Raw genomic sequence first — 25,569 nt, 5'->3', positions numbered from 1 at the left:
ACCAAGACCAAAAAAATTTACGTACAATTTTTTTCCCCAGGTTGTCAAACCTGTTCGGTTGGCCATGACTGAAAACAGCCTGTAGATTTAATTCACACGCCTCACACCTGCGCGTTACTAATTTGTAGTTTATATTTGGACACAAGGTCACACACACAGCCTTCTAACCTGTATGGGAACAGGATAATGTAGGTCTTAACCTTAACTTGGATCGGTCTCAAAATTGAACGACTGAACAAGTTGTTTGCGCACACAGTTTTCAGTGCATTCAGACCGACTTTCACTTTAAGGTTCAAAGAGGCTACTTTTTAATAATTCTTACACAGTGTGGGAAATTATGTTGAAAAACAGTAAAAATAAGGCATAAAATAAGAGTACGCTGGCCCGTGATTGGTGCGTTTCAGGATTGTCGTTTTGTGAGTCAGTTTTTTTTTTTTTTAACCCTCCCTTTACTTTGAAGCTGTGAATCAGACGCAGGCGTTTCCATTTTCCATAGTCATTTTCCGTTCGCCTCAGTAGCAGTAATGCTGGTCAGATTTGTCTAAAATTTCTTGCAGGTTTTTGAGCAAGAAAAACGTCTAAAAAGGATTTAATAAACTTTCTAATAATGTGTAAATTGTGGTAATGACTAAACAGGTTTCAAGGCAAATTTTGTTTATCAGATCACTAATTGATATAATGAGTCATTATTAAATCAATAAAAAAGGTAAGTAATTGTCAAATGACATCAGGGTTTAAAGTGTTTTCACAAAGAAATGCCCCCCCCCCTCTTTTTCTCTTATGTGTGTGTGGTATGTTTGATGCTGGGATTGTTTGACAAACGTTACATCGTTAAGATTCCTTGTCAACATGCCACAGATTTTGCAGAAAAACACAAACCGCTTCCACTTTTTTTTTTTGCAAAGACCAACTTCTGCATTAATCTTTGCAGAATTCTCAAAAAACTGGTGGATGGTTCAAAGCGGATGTGGTTTGCGTTTTCTGCAAAAACTGTGGTGTGTTATCGAGAAACCAGTCACTGATTCTGAATTAAATAAATTGGATGGGTCGATTAAAGTGCATAATCGACTAAATAGCACAGCATATGACAATGATAATACCCAGCACCCTGTCACATACTCGTTAAAGATGAAGTTAAAATATATTCAGTTATGTATAACGATTCCTTTATATGGAAATTCATGTACAGTCCAAAATCTATTTTTCACTAGCTGTGCCCGTGACTTACTTTGTGGAATTTACCTGCACACTCATAAGCGTGTTTAAAAAAAATGTACAGCGCCATATGTTGAATTTTAAAATGAACTAAATTTTTTTTTTTAATGATATTAAGGCCATTTTCCACTTAAATTCAAAAGTAGCATATCTTCTCTTCCTGCGAGCTGACTGTGACGAAACAAAGCCTGCATGTTACCTCATCAGTTTGTTTTAAAATGGGTTCCAAATACACCTGTGAAAATGGCATTACAATTCATTCAGTAGTTTTTACGTGATGCACGCACAAACAAAGACACTCCAAAAACCACCTTGATGTGTTCTATTACTCATGCGTTCCTACAAATATTTTTTTGCAAATATCTACAATATACAGACACGCTAACCTTACACATTGTCTTTTGTTGTTTTGCGTTTTTTTTCCTTCTTACTAAAATGTTGCAGTTCATCTATAATCCTCCAGGTGGCACTCTAAACTATTCACACTGGCAGGTGGCACGGCGCCCTGTGTGGTAGGAGCGAATTATTTGCCACGTTTTTTTACAATACGGATCTTCACCAGGGTATCGTGATGCTATCGTATCAGTCAGTCCACATTGTGATTCACGTGTCCCCAATCTTCTAACTAAAGTTTCAGGAGTGGAGCTTTTTGGAAAAAAAAAAAAAAAATGGGTGGAGTCAACAAGTTAAAAAGTCCAAAAAAAAAATTACTTATTGAATGCAAACTTATATATTACATACATATACACACACGGGATTAATTTTAGAAACATTAAATACACAAAACACGAAATAGTTAAACAATTATTTTTTTTCTTCTTCTTTGGTCCGAATTTTAAATGTGTACCAGATTTTATTTCTACAGTACAACTACTTTACTTACTGTTACTGAAGTCTGACCTACTGTCTGTGTGTGTATTTAGTTCCTATTTCTGTGCCCTTCTCTTCCAGTGTTGCACAAGCACCTCACAGTGTTGCACAAACAACTCTGTAAAATGTCCACAAAGCTTTAGTTCCAAAAAGTTAAGATATAATATTAACACCATGAGAAAATGAGTGATTTTTGTAGATATCCTAATGCCTATTTATGTAACTTATGTATTTGGTTTATACTCTATACTTGTCAGGTTTAAAAACAGTTTGATCAAATTCAAGCGTTTGATAATTTTGTAAATCACGATTCTATATGCACCCAGATTTAATAATTTCCCCAGATTTTGTTACGATTCTGAGCAAGTATAGCAAATAGTTTACTCCTATTACACAGGACGCTGTGCTGCAATGTGTGAATAGTTTAGAGAGCACCACCTGTAAGATAATAGAACGGCAACATTTTAACACTCAAATGCAAACATATAAATGTAAAAAAAAAAAATCAACCAAATTAAAGTATTTGAGAGTCAGTGTGGCAATACATGAACTGCCAAACGATTTTTTCCCCTCATAATACATAACACAATGCACACACACACATTTTATATATTAGTGCTGTCAAAATTAGTGCGTTAACGCATGCGATTAATTTGAAATATTTAACACATTAAAAAAATTTAACGCAATTAACGCGGTTGCAGTTTTTTTATTTCCTGTTGTGGCCGACGTGTGTTCAACGTGCAAAGAAGTATGGATAAGACCAAGGAAGGACTTTTAGACGGAAAGTTTCAATATAAAACTCTGCCGGATGGTTCTGTGGATAAAACAAAAGTAATCTGTACATTTTGCAAAGCCGAATTTAAATACCACAGAAGTAATTCGTCTTTGACATATCACTTAAAAGCGAAACACCCCACCGAAACAATCTCTACAGGGCCTCGCCAATGTAAATTGCATTGATTGTTTTGAAATTCAAATGACACAAATGGCACATACCTGTGTTTTTATTTCTGTAATAAATATGGCTTTCAAGCCAACAGTTAATTTGGAGAATATTGATGGTTTATTGCAGGTATGCTGTTTACATGAGAAAATCTGTGTTACAAGTTAAACAAAAATTCCAATAAACAATCATATTTGAATTTAAATAGTTTTATTGTCTTAAGTTTACATTAATTATTTACATTTACATATCCAAAAAGTTTCAGTTTTTTAATTGTGATTAATTGCAAAAAATTGTGCGATTAATTAGTTAATTTTTTTTAATCGATTGACAGCACTAATTATATATATATATATATATATATATATATATATATATATATGTGTGTGTATAGGTGTATGTATATATATATATATATATATATATATATATATATATATATATATAAAAAAATTTGCACTTATTACCTGCGGTTAGTTTGTAATCAGAAATATTGTAGCTCAAGACCTTTAGCACAGAAATGTCTACATGAATGCCGATATCAATGTTTATTGCTGTTTATGTAAAATATATTTATATAAAATATAACTATAATTGCCTCTCTCTGATTAAGGCTCAGTCTGAAATATATATTTTAAACTCCAGTTTGTGGCATCTAAATGTTTGCACCTATTTTCTGCACTTTATATATAGGTGTGTGTGTGTGTATATAAACACACTGTCAGCCCCCCCCAAAAATTACACACTTCAGGGGGGAAAAAAACCCAAGAAATATTTAAATACTAAATTTATGGCTATACGTTGTATATTAATAGATGATAATATTAATATGAAATAGTCCATACTATTTACATTTCCTTAAGTGTGTATAAATGAGTGGTTGACTGTGTATAAACAAAATAATTGCCTTATCCAAAAATCTACCATTGTCTATTGCCATAAAAGATCCCATTAATTTCCCTTTATTGAAAAAAAAAAAAATCTCATACACTTAAGACTAATTTATTTGATCTGAGTGACGGATAAATGAAAGTGGAAATATTTTATGACGTCATCTTTTGAACCATTTATGTTGCGGTTTCGAGGTATTTTCTCCTGAAAAGAGCTCGTGAATGAAGAGCGCGCACATGCGTGCGTGCGAGCGAGAGAGTTAAATGAGGCTTTAAACACGACACGGCACAATGTCACACACACATACTGTATATTCCAGTCTCGTTTTTCTTAAAACAGTCGATTTAAACCCTACAGGTCGTATTTTATTTTTTGCCCCCCCCACCCTGATTAAACGCGGGAGTGGGAAAGAGAGCACAAAGTGCTAACTAGCTCATGATGCTAATGCTAACGCAGGAGCCCATGTGTCTGGCCTGGCCGCCTTCCAACCCTGTACGAGCACCACAGCGGTTAGCATAGCCTTGCTTATTAAACACGTCCGAGCTTCTAACTCCTTTAACTTCTCCTCAGAGAAAACTTAACACTCTGACACGAACCCTAGCAACCCGTTGTGTTTGTTTAAAAACGCACAAGACGCTGGATCCGAAACTTCAGCGCGAACGATTAACACTCCTACTGAACCATGTCCGGAACAGTTAGCCTTTAGCTTAGCGACCTAACGCGCGCGCGCGCGCGCACACACACACACACACGTCTCATCTCCAGAGGTACACCGTTCCTGTATGCCATTACTTTCTCCTCAGTTATATTTGTCTACATAACCTTCCTGAAGACGGTGACAAAGAAATCTCCTGTGACCAGCTCACAATCCCTCAGATCCGAGCCTCTCAGGCCGCAAAGAAAAAAACAAGACACTAGGCCGCAAAATGTCTCCGCCGACAAAAAACACACACAAAAACACTCAGAGTTTAAGACAACTCCGAAAAAAAACCAACCGCAATGTTCCCAGAAATCCTGCGTTCAACATTACCTGTTTGGCCTTGGCGTAAGGTTTAGAAACGACGTGATATCGTCTTGTTCTGATTTTCCCTCCTCCTGTGGCCGCCATGGCGAATGCGCGCACACACACTCACACGCACTGTTAGTTCTCTCACTGCGCCGGAGAGCGCTCTCCGCCTGTCAACAGCTCAAAGCAAAAAACCTCCAATATCCCGTCAGGCATCGCGCCGGCACAAAGGTGGGGGAGGGGGGGGGGGGGGGGGGGGGGGGGCGCAGGAATTCGGAAATCATGGGAAATGGAGTTCCAGAGTGAACTGCAAATTGAAATTCGTTATTCTTCGCATATCTGTATATAAATATAAAAGACCCATGCCTACTAACAAGAATAATTATATATATATATATATATATATATATATATATATAAAATCAACAACAATTAAAATATTATCTATATAAATAAAAGAAAGTTTTTGTCTTTTCTGTGTGTTACCTGTCTGAACATTGTCCAGAAATTGGTCTTTAAATTATATCTTTACGTTTGGTTATATCTTAACGTTATACTGGTGTACCTGAAACCAGTATAAAGGGGGAAAAAAGTCTTTATCTCTATCTGTATGTCCCAATCTCTGTACAACCAGATTTTTTTGGACTGTCTGTACAGAACTAAATAAAACTTTTGGAGTACTTAGATATTTACCTGAAGTTTCGCTGCATCATAAGCAAAATCAAAATGTTGAATAAAAGCAATGTTATGAACAGTTATATGCTGGATTTTATAATATATATATTTTTTAAAAAGCTCAATTAAAAGAAATACCTATACAGATAAATATTAATTAGAAAAACTAAAGTGGGGGGCAAAAAGAGCAGTTGATATTTTCAGTGCTGAAAATAGAGAAGTGAATCGTATGGGTAGGGCATGGCGTCATGTGCAAATGGTACAGCTAGAGACGCACCGCAAATCTTTGAAAAAAAATCATCATAAACCTTGCAGTTAACTGAAACTAAAAGAACTTTCTTTAAGACTGTTCATTCTATAACCTCTTCAACTGCACAGGTAATTTTATCATTTATTGGATTTTATAGATTTGATATTGCTACTGGACATAAAATACATAAAACATACCCATAAAATGTCGGTGTCAACCACACTATAGGCAATCTGTAAACACCAATTACTCTAATCTGCATGGGAATCAAACCCAGAACCTGGTGGTGCAAGCCAACAGGGCTAACCACTATGCCACCATGCCACCTGTATATCAGAATATAATTAATGAATGTCCCTGGTATCCTAACACTCAAGTAAGTAAAATACCAAAACAAAGCTTTTAATCTTTCTTTTTTTTGTCAGTTTGCACTGACAAATAATCCATGAGTAATCTTCATTCTGATCATGAACCATGACCTATATCGTGACAAACCAATAAAACTGACCGATACTGAGGTGAGTATTGATGCAAATAACACTGACAGAGCAACAATAACATCTGCAGAGAAATTCTATAGAAAAAGCTAAGTTGAGAAAAAGTATTGTTTACAGAAAATACATAAAAGTATCAGTTTGAAAGGCATCACAGTTTTTTTTAATGCTTATGTATTAGTACAACAATTACATATCAGTCAGGTGTTGGTGATCACAAAATCACATTATTTACAATGACATACATATAAAAAAAAGGTTTGTAATCCCCCCCCCCCCCAAAAAAAAAAACCACCACAAAAAGTATAATAATAATAATAATACCAAAAGATTTTTTTTCTGGTTCTCAGGAATAGTGGTCACTCATTAAAGGGAAAGCCTCTAAATCATTAGACCACCTGCTGGCCACAAAGTCATGAAATTTCTATTACTTAGAAATAGAGTTGTTTTTTTTTTTCAGTCACCAATCTGGAATAGATGAAACCACTAACTTGACTCGAAAAACCTGGAGCTGATTAACCAAGAGCACATTCAACAATGTATTATTAAATTGTTAAGGCATCCATTAAGATTAGTCCAGACAATGAATGTACACATTTCTATAATGACTTTAAAAACATTTACATACAAGATACAAATAGTCCCTAAACCATAATCTGGTATCTTAATTTAATTCTGCGTAACTACACATCACATTTCACTTTATAGTATACAGGGCATCCTGAAAGTCTGAAATAATGAGCATATGTAATAAATTTTATAATAAGACTTTTAAATTTTTTATTTCAGACCCACCTAAGATGGGTTCATATCTAATTACAGAAAATGGAACAGAACCAGATCGAACACCCCTCAACCTTTTACTTTGGGCTCAGCACAGAACAATGTACTAGTATATATTCAGCATACTGTATATTCACACACAAGTGCCATGAAATCAGTGATCATGCTGTAATTGAGGCATTTAAACATATTTTTGTCCATGGATCCAGATTTTAGGTCACTCTGTAAATACATATTAAAAGTGAGGAAAAACACTTTGTTAGTTGATTTTTACAGAAATCCTTAACAAGAGCTTTGTGCAACAGCAAACATTAATTCATGTCATAAAATAACGAATAAAAAATTCTTTGAAAAAAAAAAAACATCACATTGTGTATTCACTGCAGCAAAAAACCTTTACAAACAGTTAGTGCATTATCTTTCACCATGTAGCATCACCATAGCTGCATATAAGAGCTGAAGAAAAGGTCTAAACACATGCTTCTCAAAATGCAAGAATTTCTCTTAAGCTTTTAAGAAATGATCGATCAAGGTATTCATCTATTCATTCATTTCTCTATGTAGCATCACGATAGCTGCACATCTGCTGAAGAAAAGCTCTAAACTCAGGCTTTTCTAAATGCAGTAATCTTCTCTTAAGCTTTTTAAGCCATCTTTAATATATTTAATCATTTATTTAGTTAGTTATACCAGTGGCAATTACAACCCGTCATTTTACGACTCCAAGAATAAGCCAAATTATTATTACACACATTTAAATAATAAGCCTATTTTTTTTTATTATATTGAAGTCTGCATGGAAAATAAACATGTGTTCAGAGAATGCAGTTCTTTTTTCCTTTCCTTTTTGGAAAGATAAAAGGTTCTCTGAATGCCACATGTTTAGGAACCTCTGATCTAAAGTATTACAGTTAACATAAACAGAAGGGGGAAAAAAATGCATGGCAAGGTTATAAGGTTATAGTACTGCTAAAAATTGCACAAATCTGATGCTTGGAATTAGTATGTGGCCGATACCAGCAAATCTGTGGATCAATTTAATCTGATCCTGTAACAAATGTAAAATATTAGAATGGAACTTTGGGAATTTGCCTATTTTCATATAAAAAGTCATACTGTCCTTGTGTTTTTAAAATTAGGTTTGGTTCAAGTCAAACCGGGACTTATGTACTGAAAAACCTTTTTACGATGGTGTCCAAGAACTAGTGAAACACTGGGATGAGTGCATTAATGTAGCAGGGGATTATATAGAGAAATAAAGGGAGTTTTTACTCTCATAACTGTGTTCTGTTATTCTGCACAATCAGAAGTTCTCGTTCGACTTGAACATTATATTTATACATTATATTTTTACTGGGGAATAATAATAATAATAATAAATACAATATATATATATATATATATATACACACACACACACACACACACACACACACGTATGTATGTGTATATACATGTATGCAGGCATTATATACTGTATATATGCGTGCCCACACACTCTCACAAAAGTGAGTACACTTCTCTTATTTCAGCAACATTTTAGTACATCATCTCAAAAGGACAATACTATAGAAAAGAATCTTGGATACGTTTTAGAGTAATCCATGTGCAGCTTGTATAACAGTATAGATTTACTGTCCTCTGAAAACAACTCAACATACAGCCATTATTATCAAAATACTGGCAACTAAAGTGAGTGCACCCTAAGAAATAACAGCTGTACATCTTTAACCATGCAAAGTCACATGTCCTATTCATCATATTCATGTGTTTGTCAGTGGCCGTGTATGTCTCCAGACCTAAACCCTATTGAGCACCTGTGGGACGTCCTCAAGCAGAAGGTGACGAAGCGTTGTGTGTGTGACATCCAGCAGCTCCATGATGTCATTGTAAAGAAGTTGAAGAGGATCCCAGCAACAACATGTGCAGCTTTGGTGAAGTCCATGTCCAGGAGGATTAAGGTCGTATTAAATAACAATGGTGCTCACACAGAAAGTTGACAAGTTGGACAGGTTCACTACGGTCTACTTATTTTCATTGCTGGTTATTTAGCAAATGAAGTCTGCATTTTGTGTTATGGTTAAAGGACAGTAAATCCCTACTGCTGTACAAGCTGCACATTGACGACTCTAAAGTAGATCCAGTTTTAGTTTTTATAGTATTGTCCATTAGGAACATATAATTAAATGGTTGCTCTGAAATGTGAAGGGTGTACTCAAACATAAATATAAATAAATATTAAAGAATTTTGAAAAGGGATTTTCAAAAACAATAGTACAGTACAGATTGTTTTAAACAATTATTAGAAACAACCATTGGTATAAGAAGGACACGAAACTGAATCAAAGGAAAGAAAATAAATCGTACCTTTTTGCATTCAATTAAAGAGAACATCTCGCTTTGGTTTAATAACTTTCAGTTTAGTGCAATAGGAACATGCATGTCTGACATGTGCTTTGGTCTATTATTATTTTGATTTAAAAACAAAAACACACAAAAGGAAAAACAGGAAAGCTGTATAGCAAGAATGGAGCTGTCAAGATGGGCTGACCAATCAAAATGAGACTTCATTCCCATTATTATTATTTTTTTCTTAAAAATGACCTTTACCATATTTACAAGTGAGGAATATGTGGATATAACGAAACAGCTATCTGCATTTTCCTCATTTGTAGGTCCTTCAGTACAAAACTGATCAACAGTGAAAAAAAGGAATAAAGAGTACATAAAGCATGAAGTGGAAATCGAGCTGACAGGGAAACAGCAGAGTCCTGTGGTCACAAACACACATGCTCTGGTTTCTAAATACTATAAAAGTAGTGCAGAAAGTGATTTTCTCCAATGCATCCCAAACTGGCTGCAATTTAAAAAAAACAAATATCTCACTACTAGTATCCAGGTAATGAAGACGTGTCAAGCAGTATGTTGTGGAACAGTGTTTCATGATCTGCTCAAACTTGTATTCCTTTGATTCATGTCCTTTTAAATCCTTTACCATGTAATGATCATGTTCAGCGAAAACTCTGCCATCAACGTGCTACTGTTTGCTGCTCGTTCCGTTAGCTTTGTTCTTCACCGATCCTCCTTTTCTCTGGTGTAACAGCTGGGAGTTGTTGGAGTCTCTTTCGTCTTGGGGAGGAAAAAAAAAAACTCATTTAAAATACAGGACCTGTAACATGACACACATACCTTATCATTACCAATACGCAATGTGTCCAAACTGTCACTGGTTTAGTAATACGAGCTATATTAAGCCTCCTGTTGGCCGCGCTGTTGGTTTTATCAGCGCTTTCTGGTCGACGCTCCAGTCACCCCAGTCACTGCAGTGTAGGTCTGTGTAAATGTGTTACATCAGTTCATTTGTAACTGCGGTGCAAGCAAAAACGGACGTCCCACTTGTGACTTGCATAAAAGAAGAGCAGCGTGCAGTGATTCAGTGTGTTGGTGTGGCCTGAGGGTCTAAATTCAGGGCGATACTCTAAGGAAGGTAAGCGTTTCTTAAAGAGAATCATTACAGGTGACGAGACATGGATTCATCACTACGAGCCTGAGAGTAAATGAAACAGAAACATCCTCAAAAGTCGATCATCAGCTGGAAAACTGATCAACAGTTACAGTTTTCTGGGATTCTCAAAGGCCAGAAGTATTGGAACATTATCAGGAAAAAGATTCAACAATCAACAGTGCTTGTTACAGTGAGACGCTTATTAAAGAGCTGAAGCCTAAACTTCAAATTAAACAGAGGACCACTATCCGAGGGTGTCGTGATCTCGCGTGACGATACACGTCAGCACACTTCTGCCCACACTGTCGACACTCTGAGGTGTTAAAGTGTCCTCATCAAGTAGTCCTGATCTGTTTGGTCCCCTGAAAGCAGCCCTACGAGGACAAAGGTTCACTTGTGATGAGGAAGTGAAGACATTTTTTAATAAAGGGATTATTTGTGTTTTCTAAAAAACCGGATAATTTTGACTCACCCTCGCTTTTTTTGGGGGCACATTTTCTGTTAATGAAGGATAAAAGATTTGATTTGGTTTCGTTTAAAAACATGGTAAAGTACACAGTGATTTACATTTAGGCTCATATGTAAGTTTTTATTTCTTCCTGTGTGTCATGATGTGATGGAATAGATTCAGTGTTTCAATTTTTATATAAATTTCAGTTTTAATTTAAGAAGGTTAATATAATAATAATAAATAATAATAATACTGCAGTGATACCTGACTTTCATCCAAAGAACGCACATTTCATTTATAATATTATAAACATTACGGGCGTCACGTTTAATCGATTGTGTGCGCAGCTCTTCCATGTACTACGGCTCTTTAAACAGTAAGAAGTCTCTATCAAACTAAAATCACTATAAGTTTGAGTCGTTTAGACGTGCAAAAAAAACAACACTCGTAAAGAATAATCATTATAATTATTATTTATTATAATGAAAATGCCTGAAACTGTTGGAAGTAGAGCGATAAAAAAAAAATGCTTATAAACATATATCCTCTAGAGCTGCGTGAATCTGTTAATGTTAATGGTTCTTCTTCTGCGTCGCTTCGGCAGAGTTTCTGCACGAGCGCGCCCTCTGGCGTTTGGATGTCGCAACACTTTATCGTAATTTATTGAGGAGCTCCCCATCAGAGTCACATTCCTATGATGACGTTATTGATGAGTTTTCATGGAGGAAGGCCAGAAAGGTCAGATTTTAGGTTTAAAAGATTATATTCTGTTCTTAATGCAGTGTAATATTTATATTTACTTTAGTGTTATTTGTGATATTTAGATTGTTTATTCTATACTTTATTTGTTTATTATTCTTAATATTTGAAACAACATTTTGTTCTCTGCTTTTGTTACTTTCTGTTTGTACAGATTTTCAAAACTTGTGTATACTGAATATATTTAAGTTTTGAGCCATTAATTTTTTTGCAAAATTTTAGTCTGTTGAGGGATTAGTGCAATTGATAAATATAAGGTAAATATACACTTGTTTTACTACAATAAAACGTGACTGTACAAAATGTGACTGTGTCTTTTTTTTAGGGGGTGTGGCGCTGAGAGGGAGTCACGCCTGGGAATTAATTTAATGTAGAACCGCCATTGGCCAAAGCAATATTATGTTTACAAATTATTTGCATTTTGTTTTATTTGTTTATGAGTTATTAAACCTCTGCACGATCTTGGGTTATTTTTGATGTGTTGTGATGTCATTTCCTTTAAATATACACGCTAAATAAAATTTTTTTTTAATTTAGGAAAAATATTGTCAGCAATGAAACAAAACTGTTTATCTCACTAATGCATGCACCTTTAAGAAAAAAAAACATTATTTTGCAGTAGTCTCTCATTCGTTCCTAGAGCTGTAATCAGCAAGTAAACATATAAAATATTAAATGATAAATAAAAAGGGTATAATAAAAAAAAAAAACATTATTATAAAACATGAATAGTGAATAGCTCTAATCCCCGCCAGCACTTCTGTAAGTGTTACCTTGTATGATGTCAGGGAGGCACCCAGAGGAGTCAAGGAAACTGCTCTCGTCACAATCGGACACGCTCTGTAACTAAGATTAATCAAGTGACCACACACGAAGCAGACGATTACATCATTACAATGATTATTATGATTATGTGATGCAGAAACACACCTTCAGTCTCACGCCATATTTCTGCTCGTGCCACACCATGCCATACAGGCAGAGAGATGTAATAAAGGCCTAAGAGAGACGGAGAACACTTTCTTTTTTTTTTTATCAGTGAAAAGTCAACTACCATAAAGCCTATCTGATTAAAAGCTGGGTTTAAACTTGCAGGATGTTTATATCAGGTTTTACAGAAAAACATTTTAAAAAAAAAAGATAATAAAACCGCTAATCTGTAACTACTTACCACACAAACAAGCCACAGGACCACATACACGATCTGTGTTTTGGAGAACAGGTCCTGGCCAAACTTTATACATGCCATTGCTTCCAGGAAGGCGATGGCTCTAAAAGGAAAAGAAACTCACTTTAAAATAAAGCCATCCACATAAAATGATTGACATTACACCACATTGCTGCTGAATGCTTGTATAATGAGGCAGGTGACGCGGTGGCTTGGTGGTTAGCGCTCTAGGGCCCGGGTTGGATTCCCGTCTCTATGTGCGTGGAGTTTGCATGTTCTCCTCTCCCCATGTTCGGTGGGTTTTCTCTGGGTACTCTGGTTTTCTCCCACAGTCCAAAGACATGCAGATTAAGCTAATTGGCATTTGCAAATTGCCCATAGTTTGTGAATGAGTGTGTGTGTGTGTGTGTGTGCCCTGTATTGGATTAGAACCCCTTCCAGGGTGTACCCCGCCTCAGACTTTAAGTCTCCTGAGATAGGCTCCAGGCCCCCCGTGACCCTGAATAATGAGTGATAATGACGTGACTTTTTTTTTTTCCAGGCACTATATTAATGCACCTGTTCTAATACTTTATTATTTGTACAATAAGAACGTGCATGGGGTATGGTATGTATGGTGCATTACAGAACCAAATTAAAAACCATGTGTAATCATTGCTATGATAGATGTTTATTCATCACTGATTGGAAGGAGTCTTCAGTCTCAATGCTTTCTAACAACAAAAAAGGTTCAACTAAGGTTGCTGACATTGAAAAAGTTTCGCAATAACCTGTCTAACCTGTTTGTTTGTTTTTAAAGACAGTTAATAACTGATATAATGAACGTGATAACAGGAAATAATTTCCCATAACTTTCTTCTTAACATTTACTCACAAAAATAGTTTTTAAAGTGATAAAATCTGTATGATGTGTTTTTTTTACTTATTAAAAAAAATGTAGTAGTTGTTGCCAAACGGGTGTAGAATAAAACAAGCTAGGATGTGCTGGTGTTGAAAAATAAACTTTGTAATGGTAATGGCATTAGATTCAAGTCATATCTTGTTCGGATCGATGGAACGTTAAATATCAGTCGGTGTTCAGTGCTTTGACCTACTTTATCTACGGATCAGAAATGCCAGAGAGGCATTGTTAAGATTTGAGCTCATACCTCGTGGTGACTAGGTCAGAATATTAGACACAGAGCTACCACTAGAGAAAGGTATCTAGATCAGAGAGAGCCATCAAGAGCCATCCAGAGCTCAGCAATTAAATTATTAGTTCATTCATTCATCTTCTATACCACTTTATCCTGTATACAGAGTCACAAGGGGCTTCAACCAAAAGACTTAGGGCACAAGGCAGGGTACACCATAGACAAGGTGCCAATCCTCTGCAGGGCGCACACACGTACAGTATACACACACACACACACATATATATATATATAAACACACACACACACACACACGTGTATATATAAATATATATATATATATATATATATATATATATACACACACACACACACACACACACACACACACACACACACACACACACATATATATATATATATATATAAACATACACACACACAAATTTGGTAACACCAATTGGACTGTGGGAGGAAACGAGAGAATCCGGAGGAACCCCACCAATTCCATGCACACAGCCCCGAAGTGGGAATCGAACCATCGACCCTGGAGACGCAAGGATCGTATCTCCTTTAAAGTCCACCTCCTCTACATTCATTACACTCACGTCTTCCTCCATACCATGCCTGCTGACTAAGCCCATGTCCTGCTTCTCCGTTAAGCCTGCGCTGTAGGTACCATGTGGCTGCGTACCCTACGTCTGTACATTACCGTATAGCCTACAGTATAGACGTTTACCTTCCCAGAAATATAACTACAACAATTACACCTGCTGGTGGTGATCTTGCCCTCGGTGTTACCCGAGAACACCACAAATAAAGCCTGATTGATGCTCTTGCGTCAAGTCTATGCAGAACTCTCATGTTATGTTCTGAGTGTTCGAGTCGAAGGTAAAAGATGTTCAATAAGAGTGAGACGTCCAAATGAACCGAAGTTCATGGCAATCTCTTGCCAAGTATTTTACTTGTATCAGGCCGTCTCTGTAGTGTGGCAAAGACGAATCATATCATGTACAAAAGCACAAATTGAAAAACGTCAATACATCTAATCTAGATTGTCTAGCCACTAATTACAGTCATGATGAATATTTTGATAAAAGACCTGTTAGACCTCATGCACAATTACTGTAATAGAACCAATGCTATCCACTTAAAGTCACCAACATTAATGCATTTTTATGCTTGGCTCCTAAAAACATCCTGCTGGTCAAAGGTAGGACTTACCCGAACACCCAGCACTGAGTACCAACTCTCTTACACTGCGTGTCCGTAAGGTAAGCGTAGTACTGCCTAAAGCAAAACAGATATTTAAAGATCAGATTAATTCAAACAGGGTGACGTATAATAAAGAATAATTTAAAAATCTGCTGTTTGGTGGAAGCTTGTATTAGACTGTACTGAGCATTTTCAACACAACGGATCATCAGTACCGCACAGTGGGGGCAGTGATGATCCCGATGAAGAGGATTCGGCAACAGCTCAGAGGATGAGACGCCTGGAACACGAAGATGTGCTTCAGGAAGAATGTGTTCAGTTCTGTGAGCTGTGGACAAGATTAAAGAGACATGAGTATTTAGAGCAAACGTAAGATCAGAAAACCTGATTCCAGGAATATGAACGTAAAAAATATTACACCAAGTCCACTTTACAATCAATAGCAAACCATAAAAAAAGAAATAAATAAAGAATTGAAAAAGTGCCACACCTGCCAGATGATCATAAAGAAATAAATCCCTGCCACTCTCTGGAAGGAAGACTTGGGGTCAAACCAGCGCACATACGTCCAGCTGGCTGGGGTGAACTGCAGCACGGCACGCTTTAGCTTCCCTGAAGCACTGTGGATGTCCCTGAGCACATGGGAACAATATTAACATACACACACACACACACGCATAGAGCGGCACATAGACGCAGACACAACATAGACACTAGCATTGCACAGGCACAAACATGGACAGATGAACAAATCTAGACAAAAGCTATATTTATATCACTAAATATGGAGGATTTCTTTGTAAATTAACAACCGTACATATATTTTTCAACTTATATATTTTATTTATTTAAAAATGCAAATACGAAACGCTCAATAAGGTCCTGAACATGGACGTTTCTGGCCAGAGTTTTGATCGGCTAGGTGGGACAACACATTTCTTTACAGGGGCATTCAGGGGCCGCTTATTAAAAGCTGTAGACACTGAAGCAGCACCTTTAGAAAAGAAGCATAATGGAAGCAAATTCAAGCATTTCAATGTGCTGTAAAGTGCATGTGACAAATAATTGAACCTTAATCTTAAAAAAAAAACATTAACAGTTCATTGGCGTTTAGAGCTATGTAAATATTAGAGCAGTTTGAATAGCATCATGACGGGTGTTTGGATAACAGATCTCCATAAAAAGCCATGTCCTGAATCATGTGCAACATGACACACCTGAAAAACGTGTTTTTTGTTTAGTGCAACATTGTGACTTCTGATTATCATCTTCAAGCTCAATTTGCACCGAGCAATCTAAAATGCCGAAGGTTCGGTTGACTGGCTTTAGGTGCATCAAGCAAACATGTCAGCTTTAACCCGCTCCTGCTGGTAGCTGTAATGTGAGACGAGAGATTTAACTAGTCGATAGGAACTGACGAGACCAAAATAAGAAGCAAGACACGTCTGCGATTCTTATGATATCCTCTGAGCAAATTCTCCCTCACGTTACCAAACGCCCTAGAATGGCTTCTTTATTAAGTTCTGGAGAGCTGTTCAACTAAACGACACACCTCCATAAAAATAATAGCAGCTGTTCCCAATCAATTTAATTAATTTATTTATTATTATTATTATTTTTAAATATGTAACTTATTTACTGTTTTTTTGCTTTCTTTTTTTTCTTCGTAATTTCGTTTATATTTCTTAAAATGTTTTATTGTTATCAGTTCCCCTACTTCCCCCAAAAGGCTCAGCCTTTGCCAGGCCACAGTCGAAATAAGAAACCTGTTCTTAATCCGTCTTGCCTGGTCAAATAAAGGTAAATATAATAAATAAAAAAAATAAATAAATCAAGAAGACGCTTAGAGAATGAACATTGGGGAGCAGAAGACGATTACTTGATGCTGGCCCAGCGGTAAGTGCGCATCTCCAGGAAGTGGCAAATAGTCATGCCGAGCCAGATGCCTCCTCCGTTACACAACAGGATGTCAAGAATGACCTGGTCCCACCAGCACTCGGCAAAGTTTGGTAGTAAATGCATGAAGAACAACTGAAAGAGAAAAACAGAGCAAATGAATGAACGCCAAGTCAGACACCATTACACATAATAGCACTGTGGATGTCCCTGAGCACATGGGAACAATATTAACACACACACACACACACACACACACACACACACACACACACACACACACACACACACACACACATAGAGCCGCACATAGACGCAGACACAACATAGACACTAGCATTGCACAGGCACAAACATGGACAGATGAACAAATCTAGACAAAAGCTATATTTATATCACTCGGCAAAGTTTGGTAGTAAGTGCATGAAGAACAACTGAAAGAGAAAGACAGAGCAAATGAATGAACGCCAAGTCAGACACCATTACAACTAGTAAAGGCGCATTATGTTCAAGTAATTTTGTATCCTGATGTTGTGTCCATAGAAGGTCGATGTTTTTTTTTTCACATTTAGTGACAGATGTAGTAATCTCAAACTATTACCACCAACCTTACTATAAATAATAGTTTTTTTTTATAATTGCTATCCTGTTGAATTGAACAATTTATATCCAAAAACTCAATAACAGTAAGTGATTTGCACCTACTGTAGTGGAATCACAACCACATAGATGAACATACATGAAAAATTAGTGAACCATGTTGCTCTAATAGGTATGAACCAACCTTATGGTGGTTACTTTGTGGTTGAAAGGAATACGGAGAGCATTATTTATAACACAGGATCACTTCAAACTGTTTTATTTGTAAAGGTTAAAAAAAAATTATCAGGGCAAAGAAATATCAATGGCTGAATACGACAACTATTTGACATTATTTGACATATTATACCTAATCGAATATTGTTTTAATGTATTTTACTATAAATTATTTGAGTCATTTTTTTATTAATACTTTTGTTATTTCTAAAAAATGTAGAGTGGTAGCTCAGGCTCTGTGTTAGGTTGCCGGGCCCTTGAGAACCGTATCAGCGTATAATGGCCGATTCCGCGCTTTGACCCCAGCTTACCAACAAAAAAGGTGGGATATGTTCAGAATAAAGAATTTCACTGTGCAGAAATGTATATATAACGAATAAAGGCTGAACTTAACCTACAAGGGAACATCTGTACAACTTAACACATGAACCGTTCTTTCGCTAGATGTTTTTCTTTATTTTATCCGAAGGGTATGCAAACCTTCAACTGTATTTAAATCTTGAAAAGGTTACAGTGTACACACACACAAACACACACACACTCAGACAAGCTCACCTGATTTGACTAATAAGTCCTTCTAAATAATTAGGGAAAATCATCTGGATGTAATACCTGTACACCTGCTCGTGAAATTTTAGCTGTGTGTGTATAAACGAAGCGTTGTGTACAGGATAGACTTTTTTTTTTACAAATCAGGCTATTTTGTTATTTCGATGTATTTTAACATTCTCCAAAAGCCTGTACACATAAAAAATAATCCTAGACAGTTCTTTAAGCCCACCTCCGTGAGCTCCCACGTGATGCTGATGGTCCAGCAGAGTCCGTAGCTGCGGATGAGCAGAGCTTTCATGGCCCATCCCCAGAAGTGGCCAAAGGCAAAAATGTCAAAGTGACTGAGTATCCGCTCCCACGTGATCACGTGGCAATTCACGGCATATTCCTGCACAATAAAAAGAAGCAAACAGCATAAAGGACAGCGCAGTTTAGATAATGAAAAGATGCGAATTGGTGAAAATGCTGCGTATACCAAGGCTGTACTCAACTGTGGATTGGGACACAACAGGATAATGATTCCTGTGATATTTGCATCACCAGTCTAAAGTTTGGACACACCTTCTAACTCCAGGGTCGTTCCTGATGTTTATTTCTTTCTACACTGTAAAACAATGCTGAAGGAAACCTAAAATCTAAAATATGCAATAATCTGCAATAATCTGCTTTGAACAGTTGATAGAGATGTGTATCTGCTACTTCTGCTCTGTAAAGCTTCATCACGGCTCTAATCTGAGGTGCTGGTTGTTAATTGGTGATTTCTGAGGCTGGTGACTCTAAATGAACTTCTCCTCTGCAGCAGAGCTCAGTTTTGGTCTTGTTTTTCCTGGGAAGGTCTTCATGAGAGACAGTTTCATCATTGAGCTTGATGGGTTTCGCAAATGCACTTAAAACAATACTGTTCTTGTAAAAACTGTTCCAGATCAGCTGACTGAAATGTGTTCAAACTTTTAACTAGTACTATATATATATATATGTTAAAAAAAAAACATTAGCAAGCAGAATTGAAAATTGAGAAATTGTGTGCACATTGATATGCAAATGCATTAAGTTCTCAATAAGTAGATGAGTACATGTGTTGCCTATAGTAAAAAATGAATAATAATCTTGACTCATAAAACTCATGTCATGCTGGAGGGTAATTTTCCTGCCATGGTTTGACTCCTCCCCGAAAGCACCATCATCATCCAGCACCACCACCACCACCATCATCGCAACTTCAAATTAGGAAATATCTCTTGAAAAAAACATGTTCTGTGCTCCACTCACAATGTGTATCTACAAGACCTAGTGTATCCACAATCCCAGTACATCCACCTTTGACAGTATTTTACACACTTTATCCTCATTCTTTTTATGTTATATTATACTTGTTTAAATATTATCCATTGTATACTGTATTTTATAGTTATTATAGTTTTTCTTTTAGTCAATTTAGTTGAAGGATGGTTTGACGATCTTGCTGGTGCAACCACATGTCTATTGCGTTACTGTGTTTGCTACTGGATGTTTGTTACTTATTTGAAAGTTTGCATCTATCTCACTTTTTCCAACACACACACAGACACAGTCTAGGATCCAGAAATGAACAACAAGAAAATCAGTAACGGCAAGAGAAAGTGATTTCTACAATAAGCAGGATTGTGCGATTGTGGAGATGACCTTTATGGCTGTGGGTGTCAGAAATGTCGCAACATTGTCTCAGTCACATATTGCATTACTTATATGACAGTAATCACTTTAACACTACAGAGATTACAACAGCTTTGCTAAATAAAAGAAAAAAAAGAAAAACTCATGTGACTACTTATAGTGTTCCTGCTTTTCACTTGCACAACAGGTTAACACAACACACCCAAAGCACCACAATCACTGCTTTACTACTCACCATAACATCTGCCTCACGTGTCGCATAACGCAGGTTGGGGTCCAGCCAGTACATCAGGAGCTTCACCTGGTCCAAGTTCATGAAAATGAGGAACACCAAGAAAAGGAAGTACAGGACACTGAGACCTGCAAAAGGATCCAAATGTTTGATGACTCAAGAAAGTCACTAAACAGTGAGAGATCAAAGTGACAGTGGATCCACTTACCGAAAACCATACGCCATATCGCTGGGTGCGGCCTGGTAAACGGACCTAAAACAAGATTCCAACCGTTCAGAGATTCACACAGACAAAAGTTTTATAACCAAGTTACTAATTAGCCAAAGCAACACCAATGACACACGCGTTGTAATATGGCCATTAATTAGGTTAAGAGCAAATCATATACAGTGAAACCTCAGATTGCGAGTCACACGGTTTGCAAGTGTTCCACAAGACGAGCAAAGATTTTGAATCAATTTTGACTTGGAAAACAAACGAGTCTTAGTTTACGAGTACCAAGTGTCATGTATCACGCATGCGCTTCTTGTTCTGACGCCGAGCGTCACGTGATCACAACTGAACCAACTGGTTTTCACTCTCTTGCGCTGCGGAATTGTGGGTAATCGTCTTAGTGCACATCTCTTACTGGTATAATCAACATCCGTGCACAAGTGTACTCTTTACTATAACACTGTGACCACGTGTGCGCGTGAACCATCTTTTATTTTGTGTCTGTAGGCGTGTGTGTACAGCACACGTGTAAAGCAAAAGCAAGTCTCATTAGAGGGGTTAAAGATCAATTTTCTCTCACTGTATCAGCCTGCTCTTTGTGTCTATCTGTGTGCGCGCGCGTCATTGGACACCATGCCCCACACACCCACATACACTGACTCCTCCTACTTTTACATACACTATTTCTCTTTGTTTTTCACAGAAACACTGCTCTGTCACGATTCTTTTCAAAGATAAATGCAGATTAATTTGTTTTATTTGTACTTAACATTTTGTGTTAATTATTTTTGTGTATTTATTTTTTGGGGCTGTGGAACAAATAATTCGAGTTTTAATTATTTCTTATGGGAAAATTTGCTTTTTTTTCCCAAGTGTTTTGAAATATGAGCCCGCTTCTGGAACAAATTATGCTCCTAATCCAAGGTTCTCCTGTACAGTACAAACATAATGTCAAACTAATTCAATGATTGATTTAACAGCAGTGATTATTTTTTTCAGAACAAAAAACACGTAAGTCAAGCTTATAAACACTGTAAGAATAGCAGACGGAAGATGAAAATTACATCACGTCAATACCGTTGGGAAACGCCAGGACACTGATAACAAGGAAAAATGAGACAACAAGGACTAAGCCCACCCGCAGGTTATTGTCAGGATCAGCATCATGTCTGTAAAAACAAAAACAAACAAACAAAAAAACAATAATTATTCTTATTGCATTATTTTTAAGAGAAGCACATTATTAAGGTTATCATTTAAGGGGAAAAAAATAATTTTCATTTTATATTAAGCCCTTAGCTCACAATTGCACAATAATATATTATGGCAAGGCTACTTTAACATATCTAGTGAGTTTATAATCAATTCTATAAACACACATTTAGTGTTTGTATGATTAATTTTGTCCAAACCTGGATGATAAGCGCCAACATAAGTCTCAAATATGCTTTTAGTACAGATCTTGCATAAAATACGAATCTTCAAGACAAAACCTTTATTTCATTTATATGTCTATGATAGATGAAACGCATCATGATGTACAGATTTTCAAAAAACACTATGTAGAAATGTCATATCTGCAATCACTATAAAAATAAATTTGTTTAAACTGAAAAAAGAAAACATATAATAATAAATTGAATTAAATGAATTTGTAAACAATTTAAAAGGTTCTGTACAAATTTGTTGCAACAAATCAATTTTTATATCCACAGTACATATAAAATAAAGACTAAAGTAATAATGGCAACATCAGTGTAATGAAAATGAAAATTTACCAGACCGGTTTTGTGACATCAAGTAACTTTTTTAATTACTCTTATAAGAAATCCAAAACACTTAAAGGTAATCAGGTAGTGTTGAGAGTAAATCTACTGTATAGAGACTATGGCTGAAATGAGGTCACTGTTTAGGATAGAGATTATTGCCAAGATTTTAATCAAAGGTTAATATATTTTAATTATGAACCCATGAGTGTCAATAATATGGTGGAGCACAAGTTCATGATGATGATGACGATGATGATGTAAGCAGCGACCAACCTGTACCAAATATATGCATTACCTTATAGGTTTCAAAATCTCACTAATCTCGGTAATGATTAAAAGTCTACTATTGTTCTTGCTACTGACAAAAGCAAACATTTTAACAAAGATTAACCAGACTCGGCAGCACGGCAGCTTAGTGATTAGCGCTGTCGCCTTGCACCTCCAGGGACCGGGTTCGATTCCAACCTTGGGGCTGTGTGTGTGGAGTTTGCATGTTCTCCGGTTACTCCGGTTTCCTCCCACAGTCCAAAAACATGCAGATTAAGCTAATTGTAACTGGGACATTATTCTGCACATTGTCCTGCCCATGACTGGAGATGGTTTCTAAAATCCCCTTCGATTCTTTTTTTATTTAATTTTATTATTTACTATTAAATAAATAATACAGACTATCCGGTCCGCACAACAACTTGGCACAGGTTTCACGCCAGATGCCCTTCCTGACGCAACTTTCCCATTTTATCCGGGCTTGGGACCGGCACTGCATCCAGTGGCTGAGGGTTTGGGCACTGGCTAGGAATCGAACCTGGACCTTCTGGATGGCAGGCGAAACACCAAATTTTTTTTTTAATTATTATTTGTACATAATGTAAATTTAAGATTTTTTTACAGCTAAATTTTTTTCTAAATATTTCTATATTGCTACTTTGTAAAAATATTATTTATATATATTATTAATATATATTATTTATACTTATTTTATACTTTATATTCTTACTGAAAACCCTTTTCTTATTTAATTTAATTGATGCCCCCAAATTGGCCGTAGTATGTAAATGAACATGCGAGTAAGTGTACTGAATGTTGGTTCATGCCCCAAGTCTCATGGGATAGGCTCCAGGCCCTCGGTATACAGGATAAAGCGGTATAGAGTGAGTGAGTGATTAACCTGACTCATAAATTTAACGTTTACCAAATCCCTCGACATGTTCATTTCAATCACTATAGGGCCAAAATTATGTGGACAACTGATCATCATATCCACAGGTGATTTTTTCAAGCAAACAAATAATAAAGGGTGCCACAATGTTGGAAGCACAAGATATCTTTGTAAACTCCAGTATTCCCATCACTGGAGCCCAAACCTGTTCCTGCATCACAACGTTGTGGACACAAATACAAATATAATGAAAGACATAGTTTGAGTGGGAGAACTTGAGTTTCCTGAAAAGAGGTCTAACCTCCACCTCAGTGAACACCTTTGGGGTGACATTACCCTGGACATTACCATTTTCTTTTTACCATTTTATCTAACTTCATTCCACACAAAAATGACATAAATCTATACCTGCTTTGTACAGCTGTTTCTTTTTGTTCTATATTTCTTCATATATTTTCTATATTGTGTATTTTTGTTGTACAGTTATTTTATTTTAACTTTAATTTTATATTATTCTTCCAAGTTAAATTTAGCTTTTATTTTATGCTTCATATTTATTTCTTATTCATAGTCTTTTATTTTAAGGTCACGAGCAGTTGTCGAAGCATTTCACTGCATATTGTACTGTGTATGACTGTGTATGTGACAAATAAAATTTGAATATGAATTTGAACTGCAACCCCAGACCTCACACCACTAACCACACACGCTCTTGTGGTTGTGGAGGTTATTATAAAATCTGAAATGGGATGTTCAGCAAGCCCAGATGGATGTGATGGTCATGTCTTCTTTTGCCTTTGTCCTGTTTCCACTTGTCCGAATCAAGTCACCTGAGCCACGCCTAAACCTTCCTCGAAACGCACACATGTTGTGTAAATCAGAAATAAACCTGACCTGCCATCAGCCAGCACTAACTCCAGATTAATAGTCACCTGTCAGTATGTGAAGTCTGTTCAGACTCACCTGGTGAACGCGAAGTACATGATACTGATGATGGTGAGGGTCAGTAACGTGATCGTGTGCGGCTTGTAGAAGAAATCTAGCGTGATATCCTCCACTTGTTGCTCGTTTATCATCCGGAAATGCAGTTTGTAGTGGACATCATCTTTACTGAGAGTCCGAGCGCCAGGGGATGACGTCATCGGGACGGATACAATGTTGCCGAGATCAGAAACTTTCGCGCTACAGCATAACGTGTAAATGATTTAAAAAGTTGCTTACCGTCATGAAGTTAGTGGGGCTTGGGCTGAATGTGACGTAATCGAGTTTGTTGATTCCTATTGGCTCATATCATTTCCGGGATTGTAAAACGCCTTCCCATTGGCTGAGCTCAGCTCGACTCAAAGAACTGAATGAGAGCTGGAGAGCTTTACTCAGGTCTGGTAAATCATTGTTATTTCGAAATTACAGGAAATTGAAATTATCACTTTAAGAAAACGGAAAAAGATTTTTTTTTTAAAAAAAAGGCAGTAATGTATACTTAAGTTATAACGTTTTTATAGTAATGATAGCAAATTAAATTACTGCAATTTCAGTGTAATAGTGGTTTCAAAATCAGATTCTATCTGGGCCACTTTTCTGAGCAACTAAAGAGCCATAATCTATAGTCATGATCTATGATCTATGATTTATAATCATAGTCTATAATAAAAATAAGTAAACATACACTGCTTGGCCAAAAAAAAAAAGTCACTATTTCTGAAGAGTGAAATTATCACACTGCAACTATATATACTCTGTGTGTGTGTGTGTGTGTATATATATATATATATATATATATATATGCAGGCTTGGATAATGACCAAAAGATGTTCATAGGTTTTACTGCTGATTTTTTTCACCATGCAACTGAACAAAGTATTTAAGTGACCTCCTTTCATGATTTTTGTTTTCCTGACCACATTTTTTCCCCCAAGT

The 25,569-nt window shown here is 36.4% G+C and overlaps 2 protein-coding genes across 4 annotated transcripts in view; both read right to left on the bottom strand.

Moving 5' to 3' along the window:
* The window catches only part of nup153 (nucleoporin 153), a 29,770-nt gene extending 24,661 nt beyond the window's left edge, over positions 1-5,109 (bottom strand). For both annotated transcript variants that reach the window (XM_053492108.1, XM_053492109.1), the window contains exon 1: positions 4,953-5,109. In XM_053492108.1, coding sequence (XP_053348083.1) covers positions 4,953-5,030 — 78 coding nt within the window. In that variant the 5' untranslated portion in view covers positions 5,031-5,109. The remainder of the gene's footprint in view (positions 1-4,952) is intronic.
* A 1,536-nt stretch (positions 5,110-6,645) lies between these two features.
* Positions 6,646-24,881, bottom strand: ptdss1b (phosphatidylserine synthase 1b). Of its 2 annotated transcripts, none has more exons than XM_053491317.1 (13): positions 24,616-24,881; positions 21,802-21,893; positions 20,719-20,763; positions 20,514-20,638; positions 18,855-19,013; positions 17,241-17,392; positions 15,852-15,993; positions 15,577-15,689; positions 15,371-15,436; positions 13,017-13,116; positions 12,776-12,844; positions 12,619-12,691; positions 6,646-10,259 (listed from the first exon to the last, which is right to left on the bottom strand). In XM_053491317.1, exons 1-13 carry the CDS (start codon positions 24,792-24,794, stop codon positions 10,168-10,170), a joined length of 1,407 nt encoding a protein of 468 aa, XP_053347292.1. In that variant the 5' UTR covers positions 24,795-24,881; the 3' UTR covers positions 6,646-10,167. The 2 variants fall into 2 exon arrangements, with proteins under 2 accessions (XP_053347292.1, XP_053347293.1); XM_053491318.1 differs by having other exon boundaries at positions 12,619-12,685.
* Positions 24,882-25,569: the final 688 nt, after the last annotated feature.

The sequence above is a fragment of the Clarias gariepinus genome, chromosome 3 (assembly GCF_024256425.1).
Source record: "Clarias gariepinus isolate MV-2021 ecotype Netherlands chromosome 3, CGAR_prim_01v2, whole genome shotgun sequence".
NCBI lineage: Eukaryota > Metazoa > Chordata > Actinopteri > Siluriformes > Clariidae > Clarias > Clarias gariepinus.
The sequence above is the reverse complement of the archived record's forward strand: the minus strand, read 5'-3'. Positions and strand labels throughout refer to the sequence as shown.

Excerpts from the sequence above, each read along its gene's own strand:
- ptdss1b (XM_053491317.1), bottom strand. The coding sequence starts at position 24,794 with ATGACGTCATCCCCTGGCGCTCGGACTCTCAGTAAAGATGATGTCCAC. Across the intron at positions 19,014-20,513 it reads CACGTGAGGCAGATGTTATG|GAATATGCCGTGAATTGCCA; the intron begins GTGAGTAGTAAA and ends TTTATTGTGCAG. Across the intron at positions 15,437-15,576 it reads ATCACTGCCCCCACTGTGCG|GCAGTACTACGCTTACCTTA; the intron begins GTACTGATGATC and ends GTTTTGCTTTAG.